This window comes from Equus asinus, chromosome 25 (assembly GCF_041296235.1).
Source record: "Equus asinus isolate D_3611 breed Donkey chromosome 25, EquAss-T2T_v2, whole genome shotgun sequence".
NCBI classification, from domain to species: Eukaryota; Metazoa; Chordata; class Mammalia; order Perissodactyla; family Equidae; genus Equus; species Equus asinus.
The window spans coordinates 42,723,633-42,751,304 of record NC_091814.1 but is presented as its reverse complement, the minus strand read 5'-3'; the positions used below and the strand labels follow the sequence as shown (position 1 = coordinate 42,751,304).

Genomic DNA, 27,672 nt, shown 5'->3' with positions numbered 1-27,672 from the left:
GGGTCTATTTTAGGCTATCTTTTTTTATTTTTAATTGGCACCTGGGCTAACATCTGTTGCCAATCTTTTATTTTTCCCCCTTCTTCTTCTCCCCAAAGCTCCCCAGTACATAGTTGTATGTTCTAATTGTAACTCCTTCTAGTTGTGGCATGTGGGAGACCGCCTCAGCGTGGCCTGATGAGTTGGTGCCAAGTCTGTGCCCAAGATCCGAACCGGTGAAACCCTGGGCCACTGAAGCAGAGGGTGTGAACTTAACCACTCAGCCACGGGGCTGGCCCCAGGCTGTCTATCTGGTTTCATTAATGTATACACCTATCCTTACACCAATACCACCTTTTCTTGGTTTCTGTAACTTTATCGTAAGTCTTGAACTCATCTTTGTTATTCTTTTTCAAAGTTGATTTGGCTCTTCTGGGTCCTTTGCTTTTCCATATAACTTTTAGAATCAGCTTGTAAATTTTTACAAAAAGTCCTGCTGGAATTTTGATTGGGATCACACAGAATCTTTAGATCAATTTGGAGAGAATGGAGAGTAAACAACATTGAGTGTTGTGATCCACAAATAACAATCTCTCTCTCCAATGATTTAGATTTCTCTTAATTTCTCTCAGTAATGTTTGGGAGTTTTCAGTATACTCATGCATTTATTTTGATATATCTCTAGATATTTCATGTTCTTTTGAGGTTACTGTAAACAGTATTTTTTAAAATTTCAATTTTGAATTGGTTCACTGAAAAGTATAAAGAAAAAATAATATTTGTACACTGACTCTGTGTTTTTAACTTTAAACTTCCAGTTGTTCATTACTATAATGTATAGGAATATGGTTGATTTTTGTATATTGATTTTGTATCCTGAAAACGTGCTGAACTCACTTATTAATTCTAATAATTTTTTAAAAAAATAGACTCCTTGGGGTCACCTATATAGGTGGTTATGTCATCTGTGAATAAAGTAAGTTTTACTTCTTCCTTTTTGATCTATATTGCTTTTTATTTCTTTCTTTTGCCTTAATGCACTGGCTAGAACTTCCAGTATAATGTTGAATCAAAGTAGAAAGAGGGGACATCTTTGCCTATTCCCAGACAAAGTATTCAGCCTTTCGGCATTAAGGGTGATGTTAGCTACCAAATTCCTCAGGTTGAGAAAGTTCCCTTTCTATTCCTATTTTGCTGTGCGTTTTTTGTTAATCATGAAGAGAAGGTGAATTTTGTCAACTGCTTTTTCTACACATATGGAGATGATCATATACTCTGTTTTTGGTTTTGATCTATTGATATGGTAAAATACAATGATTTTCAACTTCCAAACCAACTTTGCATTCCTGAGATAAACACATTTGATTATGATTTATTATTCTTTTTGTATATGTTGGGTTCAATTTGCTAACATTTTATTAAAGATTTTTGAATCTCTATTCATGAAAGATATTGGCCTGTAGTTTTCTTCTCCTCTAGGGTCTTTTTCTGGTTTTGGTATTAGGGTAATGTGGGCCTCAGAGAATGAGTTGGGCAGTATTCCCTCTTCTTTTATTTTCTGGAAGAGTTTATGTGTAGAATTGGTATTATTTCTTCCTTAAATATTTAGTAGAATTCACCAGTGAAGCAATCAGGGCCTGGAGATTTTATTGTGGGAAAGTTTTTAGCTACAAATTCAATCTCTTTAATAAATATAGGGCTATGTAGGTTATCTGTTTCTTTTTGAGAGAACTTCGGTAGTTTGCATCTTTTAAGAAATTTTTCCATTTCCTGTAAGTTATCTAATTTACTGGTATAAAGTTGTTCACAATGTTTCTTTATTTGCTTCATAATATTTGTAGGATCTGTATTGATATCTCTCTTTCATTCCTGAAATTGATAATTTGTTTCCCCTCTTTTTTTTAATTGGTTTGGCTAGAGGTCTATCAGTTTTATTGACCTTTTCACAAGTTTTCAATGGTTTCGTTGATTTCTGTTCTGGTTTTCTATTTCAATGATTTCTGCTCTTCTTTTTATTATTTTATTCCTATGCTTATCTTAGGCTTAATTTGCTGTTCTTTTTCTAATACTTTCTTCAGGTGGAATCTTAGGTCACCGATTTGAGATCTTTCTTCTTTTTCCAACGAAAGCATTTAATTTCCCTTAAAGCACTGCTTTAGCTGCATCCCAAAATTTTGACAGGGTGTTTTCATTTTCATTCAGTTCAAAATATTTTCTAATTTCCCTTGGAATTTCTTCTTTGACATATGAATTATTTAGCAGTGTGTTTAAGTTTCTTACAATTGGGGATTTTCCAGGCATATGTCTATTATTGATTTCTAATTTAATTCTGTGATGGTCATAGAGCAAACTTTGTATGATTTCTTTTATATTTGTTGAAATTTGTTTTACAGACTAGAATATAATCTATCTCAGTAAATGTTCCATGTATACCTAAAACAAGGTGTATTCTGTTTATTAGGTGGAGCGTTCTACAGACGTCAGTTAAGTCAAGTTAGTTGATAGTATTGTTCAAATCTTTCACATCCTTGATGAATTTTTATCTACCTGCTCTATCAATTACCAATGTATTGCTTGACAATGGATTACTTTTGTCTTGCTTTTTTGTATCTCAGAATTTTTGACTGAATGCAGAAGACTGTGTGTAGGAGGACAGTGGAGGCTAAAGTAAGTAATACTATTTACACTCGGAAATAGGTATGCTGCTTCTTCTGCCATGTCATTAGTACGGGTGTTGAGTCAATCTAGTCAGCAGTTGAACTGGGTTTGGGTTTTGTCGTTGCTACAGACAACTTCAGCACATCACATGCTTCAAACTCCTCCAGTTGTGCAATGCTGCTACCTATGTTTAGTGTGTGGCCTAGGGTACCAGAGAGTTTTCTCAGTATTCTTGCTTCACCCTCAGCTTTCAGTAATCTCTGCATGTCTATCACGGAGGGGGTCTCTCTGCACACTCTCTCTCCTCCCCCACTGATAAGACTGTTGTTGCTTATGACTCAGGGTGGGGCTCATGGTGGGAGTGGGATGAAGTTCTTTGTCTATTTGGGCTGGTCTCAGTCTTGGGCAGGCACTCAGGGGTGGTAATTTCTCAGTGTTCCTGCACCTGCCCCCCAATGTCAGTCAAACTCTGCCTCATATGAGGGAGGGAGAACATGTCCTGAGTGGGCGTTTCCTGCCCTGCCCCAGTGGTGAGAGACCTCTGCTTTGTGTTAGTGCAGAGTCCTGAGCCCAGAGGTTCCCTGTCCCTCCCGAGCAGCAGACAAGTTTTGCTTTTACTCCTCCTTAGAAGCAGTGGGTATCTGCCTGGGCGCATGGCAGGGGAGGAGAAGAGGACAGAGAAGTTTTCTGCTTCGCCCCAGTGGCTTAAGGATTTTGCTTCATATGAAATAAGGGTCCAGGGAAGCGGCAGGGTTTCATGTCTACGTGCCACTGAGGAGTGCTGTCTCTGTTCTCAATTTCTCTTATGAGCACCCAATTAATGAAAAAGAGCCTGTGAGGGAGGACTGCTCTTGGGTGTGAGGCTCCCAGTTATTCTAAAATGTCATACTAGCTCACTTTAAGAATTTGTTAATTTTAGTTGTTTTCTTCTTATCTGCTTTTATGGTGGCTGCCTCTTTCCTGGGTGCTTCACCAAAGGTGAAACAGTTTGTGTGTCCTGTAGGGGCCTGTCACTCTTTGAAATCCAGTTTACTTTGCTGCCAATGCAACCTCTGCTATCTGAGGGGTTCAAGAAAAGCTATGATTTTGTAAATTATCTGGCCTTTTCTTCTTGTTAGTGGGGGAGCAACATTCTCCTGCAGGTTTCTCCATCTTCAGTGGAAGAAGAACTCTCTGGGAGTTGGGTTTTCAGTGAGTTAGCAGTGATATTTCTTCTTTGGATCTCTGCTGGTACTCGGGTAAAGATAAAGCAGCTTCTCTGGCTCCCTCGACTGTCTTCACTCCCCTGGTGGGTGCCTCCAGCTCAGGGCTCCCTGGTTATAAGCTGTGAAGTGGGCACGGAGCCAACAACCAGATTGTGATGAGTTATAAACTTGGGACAGCTTTGGTGATCCTTTATAATACTCATCCTGACAAACTCAGATGCCAAACTCTAATCCATAATAGCACAGGCTCAGAGGTGGTTCTAAGCGAACAGAGGTGGAGGGCAGACATTTTTCTGAGCTAAAATCAGACCGTCTGGGAACTCTATCTCTGCCTTCAGTGGTGTGGGATTTCTTAGAAGGCTACCAGGATTATAAATGTCAAATTAATATTTGATGAATGAATGAATGGGGAGTAGGAGGAAAAGGAGAGGGCGGCAGGAATTGCCTCTTCCAGTCCTGGGATGGGTGTCGATGGGCGGAGACCGTGTTTTTGGGTATGCCACAGACAGAGAGGAAGGCAGAGCAGATATCTTTACCATGGCCCAGGAGTCAACAGAAAGCATTTAGGATTCCAACATCCCTTCGAGAATTTAAAATTATCTCCCCAAATAATACAATGAACATTTTTATTTTACATTTCTGAAAAGTTTTACCATGAATCACTGTACACCAAATTAGATTCCAATGGAAGACAGTCTCTTACAAAATATAACAAAGTCAAAGACACACTGCCTAGTATCAAGTAGCTGGGAGAAGAGGATATTTATTCTGCATAGAACTAGCTACATGACATTTATATTTTGAAAAATAATCATTTAACCTTTCTGTCGCAGTTATCAGTTTCCACTTATTGTGAGAAACACTTAGTTAGGTTTTAAAATTGGGACTTTTAAAGCAGCATCAGAGGAATAAATTTCCCAGCGTGTAAATCTGTAACACAGGATAATAACTACCATGGTCTGTCAGATCACACAGCTCAAATCTAACCCTGCACTTGAGACTACCAAGCATGAAGATCAAGGCTAAATGGATGTGTACCAGGGCTGAAGACACTAAGCTGGCCAGCTCAGACAAAGGGGCATTAATTTCAAATATGTGCTGTAGGAAGTGAGCCTTCCAGCAGTGAGATATGACATAATCTGTGAGTACCAACCCGGGAACGCAGCTTAAATTTTTGTTTCACATCTAGAGGACGACAGCCGACCAGCTGAGAAAAGGCTAACTGGGCTGTATAACAATCTCCTAACAAACGTGAATGAAACTTTAGCTCAAGTCTAACTATAAAGTGAGATTTAAACTTGGAATTTAGGGTTGCAAAACCTTACTTCAGAGGAAGGGACAAGGTATCCATAAGGAAAGGAGTTTTATTAACAAATGCCTGGGGTTTATGCAAAAACAGACTGATGTGAGAGCATAAGCAATCAGGAAGTTGTAGTAGAGAGAAGAAAAGGAAGAGAAGAGATTTAAAGGACAAGGGGAAGCCACACAGTGAATCTTACCCAGTACAAGGAGGGCACCTGCAGTACCTCTTGGAGAGTCACTGTTGAGAGGCATCAATTAGGTTTATGGTGAGCATAGTCCCTACTGGCACATATAGGTGCCTAACCAAGTTTTCGAAAACATATGCTTTGTACTCCCAATTAGATGGTGAGTTACTTGACTGGGCGTTTTGTTTTTGGTTTTTTTAATATTCTCCTCTCCATCTAGCACCATGCTGGGAACTTAGTATTTGCTCAAAATTCATTAGTTAATTGATTTCTCTGCCTTTGGCATCCTCAGTGAAGCACAATTCACAAGGCAGAGTCGTCTTTCAGAAATGTGTGAGCTGCCCATCCCCTCAAAATGGACAAAGGCAAAGATGATGAGAGAGGGATGAAAAAGAAAGGGTGCTAACATTTTACCAAATTAATGAGAGGATAGCTTGGTGCCCACAATGTGCTGGGAAGTACAAAAACAGTCATAAGCCCATCTCGGAAAAGCTTGAGCAAGTCTATAGGGATTAGAACAGTTGCTGAATTTATGGTACCCTGGGAACCTCTATTTGTCAAGTGCCACAGAGGCAGCCCTGACACTGGCACAGGTGAAGATGAATTTTCATTCAGAGCAGTGAGCCTTCTGACTCCATTAATCCTCAGGGTTTTGATGATGAATTTCTTTCTTTTTTTATTTTATTTATTTTCACTCTAATGCCTCCTCCCACTGCCCTGTAAGAGCGTGGAAGGAACAGAACAGATGGTGCTTTACGTGGAAGACCGAGGGCTCATGAGGATACAAAGCCTGCCCACTCTGAAATCACATGACTGCACGTGCAAGGAAAAGCCTTGATTTCCCCTGGGAGACACGGATGCAATGATGTTAGTATTCCCGGTGGAGGGAGAGGAGAGGAGGGCTAAGAGGCCATTTACAAGGAAGACCACACTAATACTGATAAGACTCTTCAGCAAGGACCACGTTTAATCATAAGATCACAGGAGTACCAGTATCTGAAGATTCAAAAACATCAAAGTAAAACAGAGGCAAATGAGGGCTTAGAATGTTGCTCTACAAAGCTGATTTAGAATGAACTGGTGAGGACGCACAGTAGAAGACTGGCCTCTAGTTAACCTGCCGTTGGCTCTGGCCCAGTTTTAATCGGAAGAAGCTAGGATTTACAACCTGCTTAAGGATGGAGTTTGACAACTGCTATAATCAGAAGAGCTGTCAACACAAGGACAGCGGTCAAACCAAACCGTAATTCATACAAAATAACAGCTAAGCCCCCAAGACATCCCCAACGTTGTCTGCACTCACTGGATTTAACTATACTTATAGTTTTATGAAACTTCCAAGAATAGGTTAAGGGTTGTAAAATCAACTCAAATCAAATCAACAAGTAGCTATTGAGTGCCTATTAAATAAAAAAGGTTAAATAATATTAAGTGACTAAATGGATAAAATATGCCCAGCAGATTCCCCAGGAGATAGTAAATGCTTAATAAATGGTAATTATCATTATAATTACATGCCAAACTGTTTTGATGACCTTAAAAATGGCAAAAGTCTAGTGATCTTGTAAAAAAAATCTAAATTAAAAATGAATCACTCCTAGAAGTGATTATTAAACTTAAAATATTTATTTCACATAACATTCCTGAGTTGTTAGAATATTTTAGTTTTATATATTTGTAATGCCAAAACCTCTAATGATATTATTTTAGTGTTTAATTGTCTTCATTATAATATATATGGTATTTGTTTTGTTCTTTCTACGATAAATAATATAATCTGAGAGACAAAGATAGGAGTTGTTTTACTAGATCAATTTTGGGCAGGATACTCAAATCAGGGATAATTTTTACTGATGTCTAAACTCTCAGTGAACAGAAACAAGAATAGAAAGCACGTAGGTGGACACAGGTATCGACATACGTGTTTACTCATGAGTACATTTTGACTCACTCACCAAGGTGACCAACGATAAACAATTTTCATTTATTTTATTTCTATTAAAGATTATCTTCTGCAAAATAATGTGTTTTAAAAGGATACCAGGACTCTAATTAGTGATGAAATTCTGAAAAGAGGACTAGAAGTGGAACCAGAAGACCTGGACAAGTGTCTAGGCTTTGCTACCTACAACTTGTGTTACCCTGCCGAGGTCCGTTCACCTCTCTGGACTTCAGTTTTTCATCTGCAAATGTAGGAAAACAGGGCCTAGCTCAGAAATTTGTTGAAAAGCTTAAAAGATTATATATATAAAAACAGTAACACCACCACCTTATGTCTGTTCAGGTTTGGACTTTTTTTCTGTGTGTAAACTTTTTTTTCTTTCGTGAGGAAGATAGTTGCTGAGCTAACATCTGTGCCAATTTCCTCTATTTTGTATGTGGGACACCACCAGCATGGCTTCACAAGCGGTGCTAGGTCCATGCCTGGGATCTGAACCTGCGAGCCCCAGGCCGCTGAAGTGGAGCATGTGAACTTAACCACTATACCACCGGGCCAGCCCCACATGAGCTCATTTTTAGCAGGGCTTCCTTCTATAGGAATTTTGTGCTGCCTTAGTTGAGGATGTGTCCCTCAAGAGAAGTTTAGCATTCGCTTCTGCCAGATCCCTCAGGCATGACCAAACTAGTACTCTTATCTTAATTTCCTGACTTGAGGATTTCTGAAACAGAGAGTATAAATGTAAACCTCAAACATGCGTCAGGTGGGGCTTTTTTTCCCAACGAGATTCTGATCAGATAAGCTACTTTGTCTTCCTTTCTTACATTTTATTCTTCTAATCTAATTTGTTTTTTTTTTTTTTTTTACTGAGGGTCTAGCCCTTTAAAGGTCCTAGCTTACATGCAGGGTCTCACTTTCAACTCCTCATTACTTCTGGCTCAAGAAGCATAATTTCCAGGGTTTGCTGACATTGAAACCCAAGCCCACAGTTTTCCCAGATTAGACAGTGTTAGCTCACAAATTTACCACCATGGTTACAAAGTCCTTGTTTATTGGGTGAGAGGTGAAGGACACCCAAAGTCTGGGGACATCTCTTACTTTAAAAAGGATGTTTGGTATATTTTATCCAGCAAATAGCAGGCACTCAATAAATATTTGTTGAATGAAATATAATTAAGAAGGTAAGTCATAGTTACAGTACTAATAGAGCCTATGATACTTAGATTTAAGATAATTTAAATTTAATTTTCGAACAGGTAATATATGCATATGGTTCCAAACAGAGAAATTATTAAAGGGTTTCTAGGAAAAATTTTTACCCTATGCTTGTATTTTAGCCCCACAGTTCCTCTTCCCTTAGGCAACCAACATTAGCTTTTTGTGTATCCTTCCAGACATTTACTAGGAAATACGTACAGATACATTCATAGCAGCACACTGTTCTACACCTTAATCCTTTTACTTAATAATATATCTTAGAGATTTTTCCATATTAGTACATAAGGAAAAGACAGCTTATTTTGAAGCTAGTCAGAAAGACTTTTTGAAAAATCCCAACCTTCCTGCTCTCTAGAAATGCATTTTACATGTCAAACTCAAATGGACATATTCCCACATCCATAAAGGCATTCACCCCTAATGGCTAACTAGGGATGACAGTGACTCATCCACATTCTCAAGGGCACATTCAGTCTAGTTTAGCCGTTTCTATAGCTTCTGCATGGAAAAATAAAAGGAAAACACAACATGCCACAGAGAAGGCACTAAAAACTGTCTGAATGAGTGGATTGAAGAAGGAATGAGGGGAAGGAAGGAAGAACTGATTTAGCAGAGCGTGTGGATGCCCCGGCAGGGGTTGTCTTTCTAAGCTGAGCAGTGAACTCTGGACCTTATGACAAACACTGTGGAGTAAAAGAAAGTTCTCTCCTCGAAGCCAGGCACCAGAAAAAAGAGGCAGCCCTGCATTAAATGCACTGAGGGCCTCGCCGTCACTGTGAAGAATTCCTTCTCTCTCCTTTCTGACTATCTGTGGTTGTCTGACTTGTGCCTGGTAGTCCCAGATTGCCACCACAGTTGTGGAAGTGGCTGAGAAAAGTTTTTTTCTGGGTTAAAAATCAGGGTTTAGAATAACCGGCTCTTAGTGATATCAGAGGAGCTATATGAGAGAATCATAAACACGTTTGAGGAGTGAGAGATGTGAGTGCCGTGAAAGGAGGCATGGGAAGGCGCGTCGTTTTTCTCTCCTTTCCTAGCAAACCTAGAGACATGGGTTTGAATTCCTGCCTCCTTTAGGTAAGTTTATTAACTTCTTTGAGTTTTGGTTTCCTCATTTATAAGGCGGGGAAAACAGTAACTTCATTAGAGAGCTGTTTATAGAAAGGAGCCTAGAGATTATTTTACCTGTATACTGTACCACATATGCACATTTTTAATGACCCATCTTTCAGAAGCATTTGGTAACAGAAAATACGTATGTATGTATATATGTGTGTGTATATATGTCATTTTAATTAACAAATATTTTAAGTATGGCATACAGAAGAATATAAAGGCTAATAAAACAAATTTTTGGCTGTTACAAATAACGCTGCGATAAGTCTTCTCCAGCGTGTCTCACTATATGCCTGCTCAGGAGTATTTCTAGGGTGCACACCTACAGTTGGAACTGCTGGGTGGTAGGGTGTGTGTACTTTCAACTTCACCAGATCTTTCCAAACTATCTTCAAAGTGGCTGCAACAGCTGGCACTCGCATCAGTAATGTATGAGAGTTGCTCCACACATCGTTACACTAATATTTATAGACATTTACATGTTGCCAATCTGACCAGCATGAAATTATATCCAAATGTTTTAATTTGCATTCCCTGATTACTGTTGGGAGACAATTCTCCGGGGGATTCTCATGTTTCTGCACCTCTTTTTCTTTTTTCTGCTTTTTCTCCCCAAATCTCCCCAATACATAGTTACATATTTTCGCTGCGGGTCCTTCTAGTTGTGGCATGTGGGACACCGCCTCAGTGTGGCCTGACGAGTGGTGCCATGTCTGCACCCAGGATCTGAATCAGTGAAACCCTGGGCCGCCACAGCGGAGTGTGCGAACTTAACCACTCGGCCACGGGGCCGGCCCCTCTGCACCTCTTGTGAGCAGACGTAATGACAGCTTTTGTTCTGAACTATTTTTTCAAGGATGTTGGTTTAGTGAATACCTTGGACAACAAAGGTAGTGTTTCCCTCCAGAGTAGAGGGCAGGTTTGTTTACTGTCCAGTATAATAAAGATAATATGTTCTCCAGGGCAAAGGTTGGGCAGGTTTGCTTGCAACTCATTATGAAAGACTGGAGTTCCCTTAGTTTAGGATCCTGAGCTATGACTCACTGTGTGTGCTGCTTCTACCTGGGCATCTCCACATAGCTCCTGTGGGACTCAAGGGGAAACGACACAAACAGGAAGCTCATCTGCTGGCCGTGCTGTGAATAACAGTCTTTTGTCTCTGATTCAGGAGTTTTGTGTCGTTTGCCAGCATCCATGAAACCGTGTTAGGCTAACTTGTTAGCTTGAAAGTAAGGTATAATTTCAGGTTATTCATAGTTCTTGACAGTTATTAGTGAGGTTGAGCACCTTTTCTTATTGTTTATTAGCTATCTGGCTCTTCCTATTTGTGAAATGAATATCTATTTTTTTGGGTCTATTTTTCTATTTGACTGTCTTTTTACTGACTGGGTAGAAGTTCTTGACATATTCTGAATAATAATTTTTACATAGGTTATTTGCACTTTAAATATCTTCTCCCAGTCTGTATCTTATATTTTTACTTTGCTTATACTATCTTTTGTTTTACAGAAGTTTGAAATTTTAATGTAGTTATCAATTTAAATTATGATCTGTACTTTTGTGTGTTTTGTTAAGAAACCACTCCTTACCCTATATATTTGTCTACAAGTTTAAAATTGTGCTTTTCCCTATTTATGTATTTAATTCACCTGAAATCTATTTATGTGTGTAGGGTGAGTTGTTTTGGTTATCTATTGTGTAATAAACCACCCGAAATCTCATGGCTTAAATACAACAAGGCATTGTTTTCTTTTTCACAGTTCTGTGGGTTGACCAGGTGGTTCTTCTGCCTCAAAGAACTAATTTTTGGTTTTGTTGATTTTCTCTATTGTTTATTTCATTTGTTTCCACTCTAATCTTTATTATTTCCTTCTTTAGGCTTCATTTTCTATTCTTCTTCCAGTGTCTTAAGGTGGAAAATTAGGTTATTAATTTGAGATCTTTTTTCTTTCTTAACATAGGCATTTACAGCTATAAATTTCCATGCAAGCATTGCTTTAGCTGCACTCTCCAAGTTCTGGTAGGTTTTGTCTTCATTTTCATTCATCTCAAAGTATTTTCTGATTTCTCTTTTGATTTATTCCTTGACTCATTGGTTATTTAAGAGTGTGGTGTTTAGGCTCCGGCCCCATGGCGGAGTGGTTAAGTTTACACGCTCTGCCTTGGCAGCCCATGGTTTTGCTGGTTTGGATTCTGGGCGCAGACATGGCACTGTTTGTCAGGCCACACTGAGGCGGTGTCCCACATGCCACAACTAGAAGGACCCACAACGAAAATTTACAATTATGTACTGGGGGGATTTGGGGAGAAAAACCAGGAAAAAAAAAAGGAAGGGTGGCAACAGTTGTTAACTCAGGTGCCAATCTTAAAAAAAGAGCGTGTTGTTTAGTTTTCTCATAATTGTGAGTTTTCAAATTTTTTCCTGCTTTTGTTATCTAATTTCATTCCACTGTGGTTAGAGAACACTTTTTATTGTTTCCATCCTGTTAAACTTATTGAGGCTGTTTTATGGCCTGCATATTGTCCATCCTGAAGAATGTCCCATGAGTACTTGAGAAGAATGTATATTTTGGTGTCATTGGAGGGAGTATTTTAATAATGTCTGTTAGGTCTAGTTGATTTATAGTTGTTCAAGTCTTCTATTTCCTTGTTTATCTTCTGTTTAGTTGTTCCATTCATTATTTTGTCTTTTTTATTTCTTTTTTTTTTAATATTGGCACCTGAGCTAACAACTGTTGTCAATCTTTTTTTTTTCCCCCTTCTTCTCCCCAAAGTCCCCCAGTACATAGTGGTATATTCTAGTTGTGAGCGCCTCTGGTTATGCTATGTGGGACGCCACCTTAGCATGGTCTGATGAGTGGTGCCATGTCTGCACCCAGGATCTGACCCAGTGAAACCCTGGGCCACCGAAGAAGAGTGCGCGAACTTAAACACTCAGCCATGGGGCCGGGCCCTGTTCCATTCACTATTGAAAGTGAGGTACTGAAGTCTCCAACTATTAGTTTTGAACTGTCTATTTTGAGTTTTTTCTTTGGTGATGTTCTAGGGTTCATCATACACATCTTAACTTATCAGAATCAACTTCCACTTTATACTAGCTTAATTCCAGTGACATACAGAAACATTACTCTCATAAAGTTCCATTCCATTTTCCCCTCTTTTGATGGCAGTACTGTTATACATGTGATATCTATTAATGTTACAAATCCAACAATACATTGTTACAGTTACTTTAACATCTGTAGTCATTTCCTTAGCCCGTTATAACTTTGCTCTCACTCATCTCCTTTGTGCTGTTATTGGCAAACACACTATACTTCTGTGTGTTATAGGCCCGGGAAGAAAGCCCTCCGACTGGGAGCTGGGAGGAGAGGGAGCCCTGTGCTCCTGGCTACAGTGTCCTGGAGGAGAGCCGCTGCTCTGCTGGGCCGGGCGGGAAAGGAGGGAGTGATCGTCTTTCAAATGCCACAGACTCTTGCCTTCTCACCGAATTCTCACAGATTTTCTTGAAGAATGTTTCTTCATTTGCTGTTTGTCCTTAGGACCATTTCTAGAAGCTTTAGGTGACTGTACTTTAGAAATTAATTTTCACTAGTTTCACAGGGGGGCAGGTCAGTGGAGCTTCTCGCACCGCCACACAGGAATTGATCTCGGCCCTCATTGCATAGCTTCAGAATAACATCTTGGGCTGGCCCGGTGGTGCAGCGGTTAAGTTCGCACATTCCGCTTCTCGGTGGCCTAGGGTTCGCCAGTTTGGATCCCGAGTGGGGACATGGCACCGCTTGGCACACCATGCTGTGGTAGGTGTCCCACATATAAAGTAGAGGAAGATGGGCACGATGTTAGCTCAGGGCCAGGCTTCCTCAGAAAAAAGAGGAGGACTGGCAGTAGTTACCTCAGGGCTAATCTTCCTCAAAGAAACAAACAAACAAACAAAAAACAAAATAACATCTTGATATTTGGAAGAGCAAATCCCTCTTCCGTATTTTTCTTCCAAGTGCCTTAGATAATCTTGGCTCTTTGCTCTTCCATGCAAATTTTAGGACAAGCTTGTTAAATTCCACCAAAAACCTGCTGAGATTCTTATTGAAAATTCTCTGAATTTGTAGTTTAGCCTGGGGAGGATTCATCTTTACAACTGAGTCCTCCTATTAACAAGGATTATTTCTCATTTAGATTTTTTTTAAAAAGTCTTTAAATTTTCTATGAAAGTTTTGCACATCTTTTCTTAGGTAAAGTTCTAGGATTTTGCTGCTATTATAAATAATATCTTTAAATTTTTTTATTTTCTACCTTTTTATACCAATGTTTAAGAACATAATTTTAAAAAACTGATCCTGTATTCAGCATTCTTGCTAAACTGTATTATTAGTTTCAATAATTTGACTGTAGAGTCTCTTGGATTTCTATGCAGCTATTTATATTGTTTGAAATGGATGATTTGTTTCTTTTTATCCATCCCATGAATATTTTATTTCTTTTGCTTTTCTTTTTGTGTGGTCTAGAATTCCAATACAATATGAAAGAGAAATAGCTATGGTAGGCATCTTTTCCTTGTTCCTGATTTTAAAAGAAATGCTTCAAACAATCCATCTTTAATAATAAGGTTTGTACTAAGTTTTTGATATGTAACTTAATCAGGCCGTGGAAGTTTCCTTCCATATCTAGTTTATTAAGAGCTTTTATCATAAAAAATAATATTAGCTAATATTTATTTCATACATACCAGCTGTCAGACATTGTTCTAAGAACTTTACGTGGATTAACTCATTATATGTTCATAACAAATCTCTCAGGTTATTATCCCTATTTCACTATGCGTGAAGTTAAATAATCTGTCCAAGTTCAGTAGTAGAACTAGAATTTGAATCCAGAAGTCTGGCTTAAGAGCCCAGAGTCTTAATCACTTTTCTATATTGCTTCTTAGAATGAGTGTTGAATTTCCTTAAATGCTCTTCCTGCATTTAATTTGACCATACGGTTTTTCAAATAACTTGCTAATGTGGCAAATTATATTAATAAATTTTTAAAATATTAAATCATCTTTAAATTCCTTGGATAAATTCAACTTCATCAAAACATATCATTCTTTTTAAAATACATAGATGGATTTCATTTGCTAATATTTTAGTTATGATTTTTACATATACATTAAAAAATGAGACGGACTCACAATTTTCCTTTTCCTGCTGGTTTTGGTACTCAGGTTACACTAGCTAAGCTCATAAATGAGTTGGGCATGCATTTGGTGACATTTCACTCTTCATTATCAGGCTGATAAATGTCATTAGCACAATAGTTAGCCCAACAGTTTAGACTCCTAGACAATCCAAGCAAATGCTAAGTAGTGGACAAAAGTGCCCAGGGGCATCTGGGCCACTTATTTACAAAGGGCAGTCTAGAATGGCTGAAACTCACAAAACAGCCTGATGAATTCCCTCGCAAAACGTCCGAAGGTGTCTGATCCCTAATCTGGTCTAAATATTGATGGCTGTCTTTTATTCAACATATTCACACCCAAATAGAACAGAAGTAAGAATACTTTTACTAGTCCCTCACAGTCTACAAATACTTCAATATCTTTTATCTCACTGCAAGTACCCCATAGCTCTTTAAGAGCCATATTATTTCCTCCTTACAGATTATCCTGTATTTTAAAGATTATTTAAGTGAACATTACTTAACTAGGCTAATCAGTTAGTAGGGGAAATGAGTTAAAAAATCAAATCTATTTTTCTTCACTTTGATTATATCAAGAAAGCATTTCTTACAGGAGAAGATTCTAGCTCCTACAGTGACAATGATTGGCATCTTAGTTGTTACCAACAGCACCAAGAACGAAATAATAAATTTTCAAAAGGGAGCTGGCAGAGCCTCCATTTCTGTTGATAGTATAGAAATACTCAATTTACTATGAATGTGCTCATAAGAATTATAATATATCTCTAACTTTAGAGGTTATTAATCTATTTTTTAACCAAAAAGTTACTATATCTCTACTAGAGGCCAGGCATTTTTCTAAACACTATGTAGGGTTAGACAAAGTTGAGATAAATAAATAGAGAAAAGTTTCAAATACAATTACTAATAATTTAGAAATATCTTACCATAATGTAGAGCTGTTTGACCCTCATTGTCCTATAAAAGAAACATAATAAATTTTATAAGTTTTAAGTTATTGCAAAAGTATAAAAGCACATAAGCTATAGCAAATATATCTGATATACCAAAGTTCCATAGGTTTATCAGATACAGGAAAAGAAATCAGTTCTTTGAGCCTCACAGTAACTTCTGCCCAAGCCCTCCATCCTGGAGAACGGGAGGATGTTGAATGGTACCTTGTGCACTGCAGCAGCTACAGCAGAGGGACAGGGTAACCAGATCTGCAGATACTAAACCAAAGGGAACCCATTAAAATGTGGCAGTTTGATTACCCAATTAGTGGCAGAAAAACTGACACTGTACATCATTTATCTTGGCTAGCATTATAATGTTTTTCTAAGCTTATCCCCAAATCTATGTAAGAAGTCTGTGATTTATAGTAAGAGTTAGCAGCTTTTTAAATCCCTTTGCAAAGATTTACAAATTCCAGGCTCAGAACATTAGGTTTCCTAATCAGATCAAATATCATAAAGAAATGTGATTTCAAAGCACATAAAGTCCTAGAAGTTGTTGAGAAAAATCAAAAGTTCCCACAGACTACTTAGGAAACTCTAACAGTTCAGTTAATTTTTTTTTTCTTTTAAAAATCAAGATATTCTAACTATACTAATTATAGCACATGAGTACTTTTTGGCAATGCTACTTCTTAAACTGAGAGCAGGTGATCACACTACATGAGCAATGAATAACAAGGATTAAGTACAAGTGAAAAATAGAATTTAGTAATTAATTTGATATGAACTCAGTAACATGCAAGGCGATTATGATGCCCCTGGTAATTAAGAATACATGCTTAACCATTATTGTGAATAACTGGCAGAGGGTGGTATTATGACTTACATCAACTATTCCTGGACACACCATATCTACTTCTCCCGCTTTCTAAAAGCTGAGTTTGGGGGTTGGTTCTCAGAACTTTTTGGCTATTGTTCTCTCTATGTAATCCCTTCAGAAGAAAACTAAAAAGCTGCCACAGGGAACATATTTCTGGTTCAGACAGGTAGTAAGAAGAAGTTTGGTAGGGGTGACAGCTGGTGGGGGTAGGGAGACAACTTTGAGGCAATATAGTTTGATTAAGTTGTCTTCCTACCAGGAAATGGGAGTTCTCAGTGGATCTGGACGGGAGGTGTGGGTGGAGACATGAAAAAAATAATTTTAAGGGACCCTGGAGTAGGGCAGACTTGGCTGAGGTGCAACAGTGGCTAAGTCTGGGATGTCCATTAAGCATCATAAGGATAATAAACTCTAAGAGGAGTAAAAGATGGAAAACAGCACCAAGAAGTCAGGAAGAGAGACCATTTTTGCCTACTTCTTTTTTTTTTTTTTTTTTGCATATAAAAAGGTCATTTTGTCATATTTTTTGTTTGGGTATCAGTGCCCTTTAAAACGCTATTATTCAAGCACAAATGATCATGTTTACAAAGTATTTACAATTTCAGTCTTCTTCCTTTATATTTTAAAACACAACAGCTATCCGGTTACAACAGTTAAAAAAAATCATAAAGATTGCAGAAAAGAAAGCATCTGCCTCATTAGGCACCAAATCTGAGCAAGTACCTGCTTGTTTCTTGTCTTTTCCAACGCAGTCCCTACCTTGCTCCCTGTGCCCTTCCTTTGCCTTGCCCTTAGGGTTAAGGACAGGTAGGGGAAAAGACCTGAGGCAGCTACAGTAACCAGGATCCAAGTGATGCTTCCGAGGGTGAGCGCAGCAAGGGCAAGCTGTGCTCCAGAGCATTTTGACTTGCCTGGCTGGAGCCAAGGGCAATTTCAGAAGAACTGTACTGCCCATTATGGCTTTAGACTCATATCTCCTTTGCCAGTTTCCAATCTTAATCAGTAAAAGTGTATGTGTGTCTGTAGACACACACCTGCTGGGTTTATACATTCACATTTATAGTTTAAATGTCCAGACAGAAAGCAATTTCAGAAAAGGCTTAATCTATTACTATTTCAGGACTCTACTTATGCATCCATCATGCAAGGTTATATTTTCTACAATTATCCATCTTTAGAAGGTGTGGTTCTCTTGCTATTTGTGCATAACTTGCTTGTTTAATCGCTGTGTTCATAATATACGCAAAGTTCAGTTTCTTTTGATTTCTAATTGCTCATCTTCACTAAGGAGGTGGAAGCATAATTAATTTCTTTTAATCACTTTACCAATAAATACTAAATCTGGATCTCTAGCTCAATTTTCAATTAATTAATTAATTAAAAATATTTATATTTATTGAGCTCCTATTACGTCCCAGTCACTGTTGTAGGCACTTGCTCACAGAGGTGAGCAAGACAGAAAAGGTCTTACATTCTACCGGTAGGGGAAGTAACAAACAAACAAATATACTTAATAATAGGCAGTGATAAGTGCTCTGAAAAAAAACAGCAGAATAGAGTCCAGAGTGATGTGGCGTGCTATTTTAGATAGGGAGGACAAGGAAGGACTCTAAGAGAAGGTAAGTTTACACAGAGAACTGGGGAAGATTCTAGGATAGTCATGTAGCCCAAGCTGAGAAATCAGCACCCATTATCCTCCTGGTCTAAAGTAAGCATGTCACTCAAGCCAAGTCAACTTTAGAGATTTCTCTCAGGATTTTAAAAAAATGCAGCTAAGGGATGGAAATGTGTGTACAGAGAAGGTCCTTTCCTCTTTGATCAAAAGAAAATGGTATAGTGAAATAAGACAGACACAAGAAGACATTATTCCACTCACATGAAGTACTTAGAGTAGTCAAATTCATAGAGATAGAAAATAGTGGCTACTAGGAGCTGGGGGAGGGAGGAATGGGGAGTTACTGTTTTAATGGTACAGAATTTCAGTTTGCGTTGGTGAAAAAGTTCTGGAGATGGATAGTGGTGATGTTTGCACAACCATGTGGATACACTTAATGCTATGGAACGTCACACTTAAAAATGGTTAATTTTATGGATTAAAGACTTGAATGTAAGACCTGAAACCATGAAACTTCTAGAAGAAAACATATGCAGTATGCTCTTTGACATCGGTCTTAGCAGCATATTTTCAAGTACCATTTCTGACCAGGCAAGGGAAACAAAAGAAAAAATGAACAAATGGGACGACATCAAACTAAAAAGCTTCTGCACAGCAAAGGAAACCATCAACAAAACAAAAAGACAATCTAACAATGGGGACAAGATATCTGCAAACCATATATCAGATAAGGGGTTAATATCCAAACTATACAAAGAATTCATACATCTCAACAACAAAAAAACCAGCAACCCAATTAAAAAATGGGCAAAAGATCTGAACAGAGATTTCTCCAAAGAAGATATATGGATGGCCAACAGGCATATGAAAAGATGCTCAACATCATTAGCTATCAGGGAAATGCAAATCATAACTACAATGATGTATCACCTCACTCCAGTCAGAATGGCTATAATTAACAAGATAGGAAACAACAAGTGTTGGAGAGGATGTGGAGAGAAGGGAACCCTCGTACACTGCTGGTGGGAGTGCAAACTGGTGTAGCCATTATGGAAAGCAGTATGGAGTATCCTCAGGAAATTAAGAATAGATCAATCATGTGATCCAGTTATTCCACTGCTGGGTATTTATCCAAAGAACTTACAATCACAAATGCATAAAGATACTTGCACCCCTATGTTCATTGCAGCATTATTCACAATAGACAAGACTCGGAAGCAACCTAGGTGCCCATCAAGGGACGAATGGATAAAGATGTGGTATATGTACACAATGGAATACTACTCAGCCTTAAGAAATGATGAAATCCAGTCATTCGTGACAACATGGATGGACCTTGAGAGTATTATGCTAAGTGAAATAAGTCAGAGGGAGAAGGTCAAATACCGTATGATCTCACTCATAAGTAGAAGATAAAAACGACGACAAACAAATGCATAGGAATGGAGATTGGACTGGTGGTTACCATAGGGGAAGGGGCAATGGGGGAGGGTAAAAGGGGTGATTAGGCTCACATGTGAGGGGATGGACTGTAATTAGTTTTTGAGTGGTGAACATGATGTAATCTACACAGAATTTAAAATATGATGTACATCTGAAAGCTATGTAATGTTATAATCCAATGTTACTGCAATAAAAAAATAAATAAATTTTAAAAAAGGGTTAATTTTATGGTATGTATATTTTACCACAGGTTTTTTTTTTTGGTAAGGAAGATTCACCCTGAACTAACATCTGTTGCCAATCTTCCTCTTTTTGCGTGAGGAAGATTGTCCCTGAGATAACATCTGTGCCAATCTTCCTCTATTTTGTATGTGGGACGCTGCTGCAGCATGGCTTGATGAGCAGTGTGTAGGTCCATGCCCAGGATCCAAACCTGCGAACCCTGGGCCGCCAAAGCAGAGTGAGTGAACTTAACCACTATGCTACCGGGCTGGCCCCATTACCACAATTTAAAAAAAAAGAAAAGAGAAAGTAAAAGGTGTGAGCCAAAAATTGCAAGTGGCAATGCTGCTCACTTCTTGGAGAAAACCAGTCTGCAGTAGAAGAGAATGAAACATTCACAAAGAAAAAAGCAGCAGTGAGAGACGGAGAGAGAATGAGAGTCTCTGGCTCTTGTCATTCCAACTCCAGCCTTGCCTTCTTGGTTAGGTGAGCCAACAACAACAAAATGCTCCCTAGACAAACGTGATCTTCTTGTCACTTGCAAACCAGAGCTCTCACTAATACAGAATGCAAGGCAATTTATGACCTGATCCTGGTCATCTTCCTCCCAATTCCTTGTCCTCCCAACTTTGTGACTGCTAATTCCCAATAAAAATACCTATCTGGACTCCCACAGCTGTAAATGCTCTTCACTCTGCTTGAAAACTATCCCCCAACCTTTAAAGATAGTGTCTTGCTCTTTTCTCATATTTTAAAATTCATCTTTGATATATATGAACATTTTAAAAAGACTTATAGTCCCTGTATTTCTTTTATTTGAGTTCACTGAACGCAGACGTGATGTTCTCGTGCTGCCTGAGATCTGCTTATTGTTGATTGCTTCCTGTGTGCTTTATAATTTTGGACTGTAAATTCATTTTAAGTGGGGTTTTATCTGTGAAAAATTCTGTGCTATGTTCCGTGGATTGAGGGTCTGTCCGCCAGAACGACTTTGCTTTTATTTCTGCCAGGCACTGCAGACAGAGCATCAGTCTGAGATCCCGATGTCAGTTTCTCAGCTTGGAGATTTCCAAATACTTAAGTCGCGTAAATTGAAAAACAGCAAACCTCTCTCCCACCCCACCTCCCACTCCTGGGCTTGGAGCACAGGCCAAGACAAACTCTCCACGTCAACTCTGTGTTGATGGCAGATTCTTTTAGTCTACTTTTCCCCTGATGGTGGTTGGTGGTCTTTGAGATCTCTACCGCATGGGAATTGAGATTAGCAAATCCTTTCAGGGCAGCCCAGTGATGAAATTTATCACTTTCCTTTTAAAGCTTTGGGTTTTTTTTTTAAACTTTAAGGCTTATTACTTTGTTTCTCAGCTGTGCTTGTTTTGGCCCTTGGAAAGTTACCTTGCTTTTATGTAAACTCTGCTATGCATTAAAGAGATGCTTGTTATATTTTATTCTGCATTTCTGGGTATCGTATGGTGGGAGAATTTTCAGGTTATTTAACGTGTAATCTTATAGGAAAAGGAAATCCCCTCAACCTTTAAGACTCACTTCCTCTTCTTCAGGAAACCTCACTGACTCCTCAGGTGGGGTTTAGGTGCCCCTCTTTTCAACTTCTCTGGCAGAGTATACACACTATACATACTTATCTGTCTCTTCTACTAAGACTGTAAACTTCTTGAGGCAAGTACTACGTCTTTCATCCAGTGCTTATCACAGTGTCTTGCATATAGTGTGTGCTCAATAAATGTCCATGAAATGAGAGAATGAATATATTACTTTAATCTTTCCACATCAGTTTACTCTTTTTTTTTTTTTTTTTAAAGATTGGCACCTGAGCTAACATCTGTTGCCAACCTTTTTTCTTCTTCTTCTTCTCCCCAAAGCCTCCCATACATAGTTGTATATTCTAGTTGTGAGTGCCTCTGGTTGTGCTATGTGGGATGCTGCCTCAACATGGCCTGATGAGTGATCATGTCTGTGCCCAGGATCTGAACTGAGGAAGCCCTGGGCCACTGAAGCAGGGTGCACTAACTCAACCACTAGACCACGGGGCCGGCCCCATCATCAGTTTATTCTTTAATCCTTTGAACTTTTTCCTTTTCCTGAACTTCTAAAAATAAGTTCCCACACACTTCCTACAGTGTGGAGTATCATGCCAGATGTAATCATCCAATGAGGTCCTAGACAATGATGAACAGTATACTTAGTTTACAGTTAACTAGGTACAAAATCACTACTATTGTCAGTTTGACTCCTAGATTTTTTTCTTCAATATATGCACATAACAAGTTGGTCTCTCTTGAATATATACAGATTATTTCTCTCCTCACATTTATACTTCACTAATCCTTTATTTTTGATCATGTAACCATTTTATTAATAATTATTTTCTTTAAGGACTTAGTTTTCTTCTATCTCCAGATTCGGTACTACCCTATCAAACATAAGTATACTTTTTTATTCTACAAAATGAAATATTGATGAATAATTAATATTTTTCTCAGAACTGATAAACAGGAAACACTGTCTATTTTATCCCTTTAACATTAAGCCATTAATAACACTACTGTTTTCTGTGCATAAAACTCTGTCGCCAAGTCCTGATTTTTATTCCTACTGCTAAATGCATTTTACTAAACCGAATCAAGAACCATATTTTCAAGTCAAGATATACATATTTTGCAGTCATGGAAATAACATGCTTCCTGATGTTCTCTAGGAGGATAAAATCCTCCTGAATGTTACTGGATTTCTTTTTTGTGGCCATGGAACTATTGATACTGTAATTCAACTCAGACTTGATCTACCACCTTTACCAATGTTAGTTCTGCAGATACAGTAGTAAGCAGCACAAAGCACCAAAAGAGTAATAACAGGCTGCATAGAGGGGACGGATTTTCCCATGTGGCTAATGAGAGATTTTGTTCTTATCCAGTAATTTGATATTCAAAATATAAATTTTATTTTAAAAATAGTATTTCAAGTGAATATATGATAAGGGAGGCACTCAAGAAAATTGTGAGGAATTAGAAGTAGTGATAAAAATTATGAGTAATATAATTTTGAATAACATTTAACATGATTTTTAAGCTTAGAATGTATTGCTTCTCTTTATAAGATCTGCAACTCTATAATAGAATATGATTAAACTAATCTGACAATTTAGAAGTTTGAAAATGTACTTTATGATTATTTTTCTAAGAATTTTTCTAGAGACCTGAGTTAAGCCTTCAGTTGAAGGTTACAGACATTGAAGAAAAAAAGAAGTAGGTATAGTAACACCTTACTTGATTGGCATCTTTAGCAAGTGAAAAACCTGTCAGCAGGTTTTTCAAATAACTGCAACATTACCCTTTGAGCATGCAAATATTAAAAACACCACACATATATACCTTCCAAAGTATCTTACTTCTTCTTATTGTTCTACATGAAGAATGTGGAAGAAGATTTAACCTTTCCTTGATTATTCAGAGTTAATATCATGAACTGATGATGTCCCTCTATGTCTGGCACCAAGTAAATGTCTGGGAACATGAGTGAGCAAAACCTCACTTATTATACATGCTATAACATAAAGGATGCCCTCATGGGGTCTTCATCAAGGTATATACAGCTATTTGGCTTTCACTAAATAGCCCTAGATTACTTTTGCTTTTTGTTGAGTTTGACTTTAGTCTTTTTTTTTTTAAGAGCTTTTCCTCAGTCATAGGAGTACCAAATATCCTTTATTACTGTCAGTGTGCCTAGGCTCCTGACATTTTCTACTTCTGCTGAGGGCTGGTAATCAGACAAGTAAGTTGCTCCAGTTGTGTCTAAAATTAGGAAACAGTCTTTGAGTGATGGTCTCACAACATGATTGGTGGTAAGCTTTATCACAGATTGGTGTATTTTATTTTATCTTGGTTTTGAGCTATATTCTCAATCAGTGACTTTCAATATGCGTATATTTTTTACACTATTGAAGCTTTTGTGCAAATGGAATCTGGAGTGACGAGTAACTGAGGCAAATATCAAAGTAGCACAGCTTCGGCTGAGAAGGGCAGTAACGTGGAGCCCCTGAACGCCTGGCATCCTTGCCTCTCCACCAGTTGCCAGCATCATCACCGGAAGTTTGATAATCACTTTCTAGAGACTTGAGAAGGCTGGGTAACAAGCTTCTGGATAAATTAGATGTGACTGTTTCACTTGCTCTCATTCTGTCTCTGCATACTTGTCTAATCCTCCACAAAATAGTGGAACATGACAAGAAAATGACTAAAAAGAAAACAACCAAAGGTAGCACTTACTGATCACTCATCCCTTTTAAGGGAACCGAGCAGATTCACGTCTACAGAAATATTCTCAAGAACAAGTTTGCTTTGGGAGCTAAAGCTAAGATGACTGCATTGACTTCAACATGTTATGAAAATTGCTGGAGAGAGAGGGAGTGGTGTAAAACAGGCACAGTGTAAGTGAGCAGCTGAAACTAAAGAACGGATAATGTATGTGCTGTGCCCACATGGTGGCCCTCTAATCATTCAGACTCATGAGACTACCACTGAACACACCTGGCACCAGTTTATTCAGAAGGACTTCAGACAGAAACCTTTCAGAACTTGCCATCAGGGCAATGTCAGACTGGAGTCCTTGCAGTAATTCATGTGACAGCTTGTCTAGCCACCCAGGAACTATCTTCTCTCCAGGAGACACAGCTCAGGTACAAGGAGAAGAGATCCATACTGGTGGATATGGGGTCTATCTTGGCTTAGAAGCCCTGCTGTTACCTATCAAATCCACTGCCTCAGTACAAAGCTCCATCATGTCTACACGGACTAACGCCGTCACTTCGTGTGTGTCCCTCTCCCTCCTTCCACTGCGGGCCACTCCAATCTATTCTTCAGACAGCAGTTAGAGTGACCTTTTCACAAATTAAATTAGATCACGTCACTATCTTGGTTTAATATCCTCCAATGGTTTCCCATTGCTCTCAGAATAAAGTCCAAAACACTCACCACGACCTAGGACAACAGTTTTTAAACTTTTTGGTCTCAGAGCCCTTTTACAGTAAGTCTTCAAAATTACTGAGGAGCTCATAGAGTTTTTGTTTTTGTTTATGTGGTTTAAATCTATCAATATTTACCATATTAGAAATTAAAGTTGAAAAATTTAAAAACTATTACATGTTACTATAGGTAATTTTTTAAATGAAGGTATATTTTTCAAAAGAAAAGAAAACATAAGAAGAAGAATGGCATTATTTCATTTTTGCAAAACTCTTTAATGTCTGGCTAAATAGAAAATAAGTGGATATTCATATCTACTTCTGCATTCAATCTGTTGTGATATCATGTCATGTGGTCTCTCAAAAATGTCACTGCATACTCATGAGAGAATGAGTGTAAAAAGGGCAAATAATGTCTTCATATCATTATGAAAACAGTAATGACTTTATGGATCCCCTGAAAAGATCACAAGGACTCCCAAAGGTTCCCGTGCCATACTTTGAGAACCACTGGGCCTAAGAAACCCTGTGTAATTTAGCCCTGCCTAGCTTTCTAATCTGATCTCATAAAACGTTTGTCCTGCTCCCCGCACGGCTGGCTCCTCCCTCACCCTTCAAGTCCCAGCCAGGCATCTCTGTAGAGGAAGTCCTCCCTGACTACTTGCTTCAAAGAGGTCGCCTCCTATTGTTACTCCTCAGTTCAATTCCTTGGTTGTTTCTTTCATAGCATTTATTACAACTGTAGTTTAAAAATGTATTTATCTGTCATCTTCATTTGATTACGAGCTCCAAAAGGGCAGGAACCACATCTTACTTTTGACTGTGATATTCCTAGCACCTAGCATAGTGTCTGCTACACAGCAAACACTCAAACACTTTACTGAGTGAATGAATAAATGAATCATGGATTTGTACAAATATTTATCTGCCAAGGATATTCACTGCTTACATTTATTCATTAACAGATATTTACTGAGTACCTACTATGTGCCAGGCACTGTTCTAAGTGCAGTAAAAAAGACAATAATCTCTACTCTAGTTTTGAAGGAGGGGGATATAGAAAATAAAGTAAGTAAAATCCATAAAATGTTAGAGAACGATAACCACTATAGAGAAAACTAAAGCAGGAAAGGAGAGAGGATGCTGGAGGCAGCATAGAATGATTTCAATTTAAAATAAGGTAGTCAACGTAGGCCTTACTGAAAAGATTACTGGGAGTGAAAAACCTGAAGGTGGTGAGGGAGCAAGGTGCATGAATATCTGGGGGGAAAGCAACAGACGGAGCAAGATAAGCAAGTACAAAGGCCCTGAAATGGTTAAATGCCTGGCATGTTTCAGAAACTAAAAAGGGGCCAATGTGTGGCTGGAGCAGAGTGAGCAAGTTAGATGAGTAATAGGGGATAAGGTGTGAGAGGCAATAGAGGGCCAGACAGCAAAGGGCCTTGTGGGCCATTGTAAGGATTTGGGCTTTTATTTTGAATTCAATGGGAGGTCACAGGAGGGTTCTGAGCAGAGCAGTAACTTTATTTTCTTTATGGGTTAAGAGGATCACTCCGGCTGCTAGGTTGAGAATAGACTGAAAGGTGGCAGGAAGACCAGGTCGGAAGCTTACTTCAACCACCCAGACAAGAAATGATGGGGACTTGGGCCAAAGTGCTAGCAAAGACAAAGTGAGAAGTGGTAGATTCTGGACATACGAAGGTAGATGGAATAGGATTTGCTGATAGATTGGATATTAATGTAAGAAAAAGAGAGAAGTTAAGGATTCCACCAAGAATGGGGCCTGAGCAAGAACCTGGCCTGAGCAACAGGATGTAATTGCCATTAACTAAGATGGGAAAGACATGGGGAGAAGCAAGTTTTGTGGGTAAGATCCAGAGTTTGGTTTTGGACATATTAACTTTGTGATGTCTATCAGACATGCTAAGATAGATGTCAAGTAGGCAGTTAGATATCTAGGTCTGAAGTTCAGGAGAGAGGTATGGGCTGGAGACATAAATTTGAGATTTGTGAGCATATAATTAAAGCCCAGAGACTGGATGAGATTACCAGAGGATTGGATACAGAGAAAAGAAGAGATCCCAGGACTGACTCTTCCACTCTGAGACAACTCTTTCATACTTCCTCTGAAAACGTACTGTGATTGCTGAGCAGCAGTGGGGTCCACTTGAGATGAGTGGTTATAAACCTGAAGTGAGGACAGATGCGTATTTACCTCCTGTCACCTTTAGCAGCATAGGTACAGGCATGGAAGAGTAGGAGAATTAATTTAAACACCTATTTTCTGAAAGCCTACTACAAACCAGGAAGACAATGATAAATAAATCAGTTATAGTCTTTGCCTTCATGGAGTTTAGCATCTAGCTTATATATTGCAAAAGAGAACCACCTAAACATCTTAACTGTAGAATGGCTACAGTATGATACACTTGTATGACAGAATACTAGGCAGCCATTAGAAATTATGCTAAAGAAGACTATCTATGGATATGAAAAGACATTCATGATAAGTAAATAAAGTTGGTTATAAAACCATCTACAGTATGATCTCATTTTTGTTTTTAAACTATGTTACCTCCCTATAAAAAAAATAAGGAAAGCATCAGAAGTGGTAACAGGGGTTATCTCAAGGGCAAGATTATGGATGACTGAAATCTTTTTCTTTATACTTATTTGTATATTGTAAAAATTTCTAAAACATATTGATATTACTTTTGCAATAAGAAAAAGTTACTATTCTCTCTGAATCTGAATACCATCTATATGTTTACAAACATTTTTCAAAGATTCTAATTATTATGTAGCTATTTCCAATAAAA

General features: G+C 38.3%; 1 protein-coding gene across 3 annotated transcripts in view; it reads right to left on the bottom strand.

Moving 5' to 3' along the window:
• The window catches only part of ACBD6 (acyl-CoA binding domain containing 6), a 180,969-nt gene that overhangs the window by 16,583 nt on the left and 136,714 nt on the right, over positions 1-27,672 (bottom strand). For all 3 annotated transcript variants that reach the window (XM_070497596.1, XM_070497595.1, XM_014845272.3), the window contains one exon: positions 15,707-15,737. In XM_070497596.1, the coding sequence (XP_070353697.1) occupies positions 15,707-15,737 (31 nt within the window). The remainder of the gene's footprint in view (positions 1-15,706; positions 15,738-27,672) is intronic.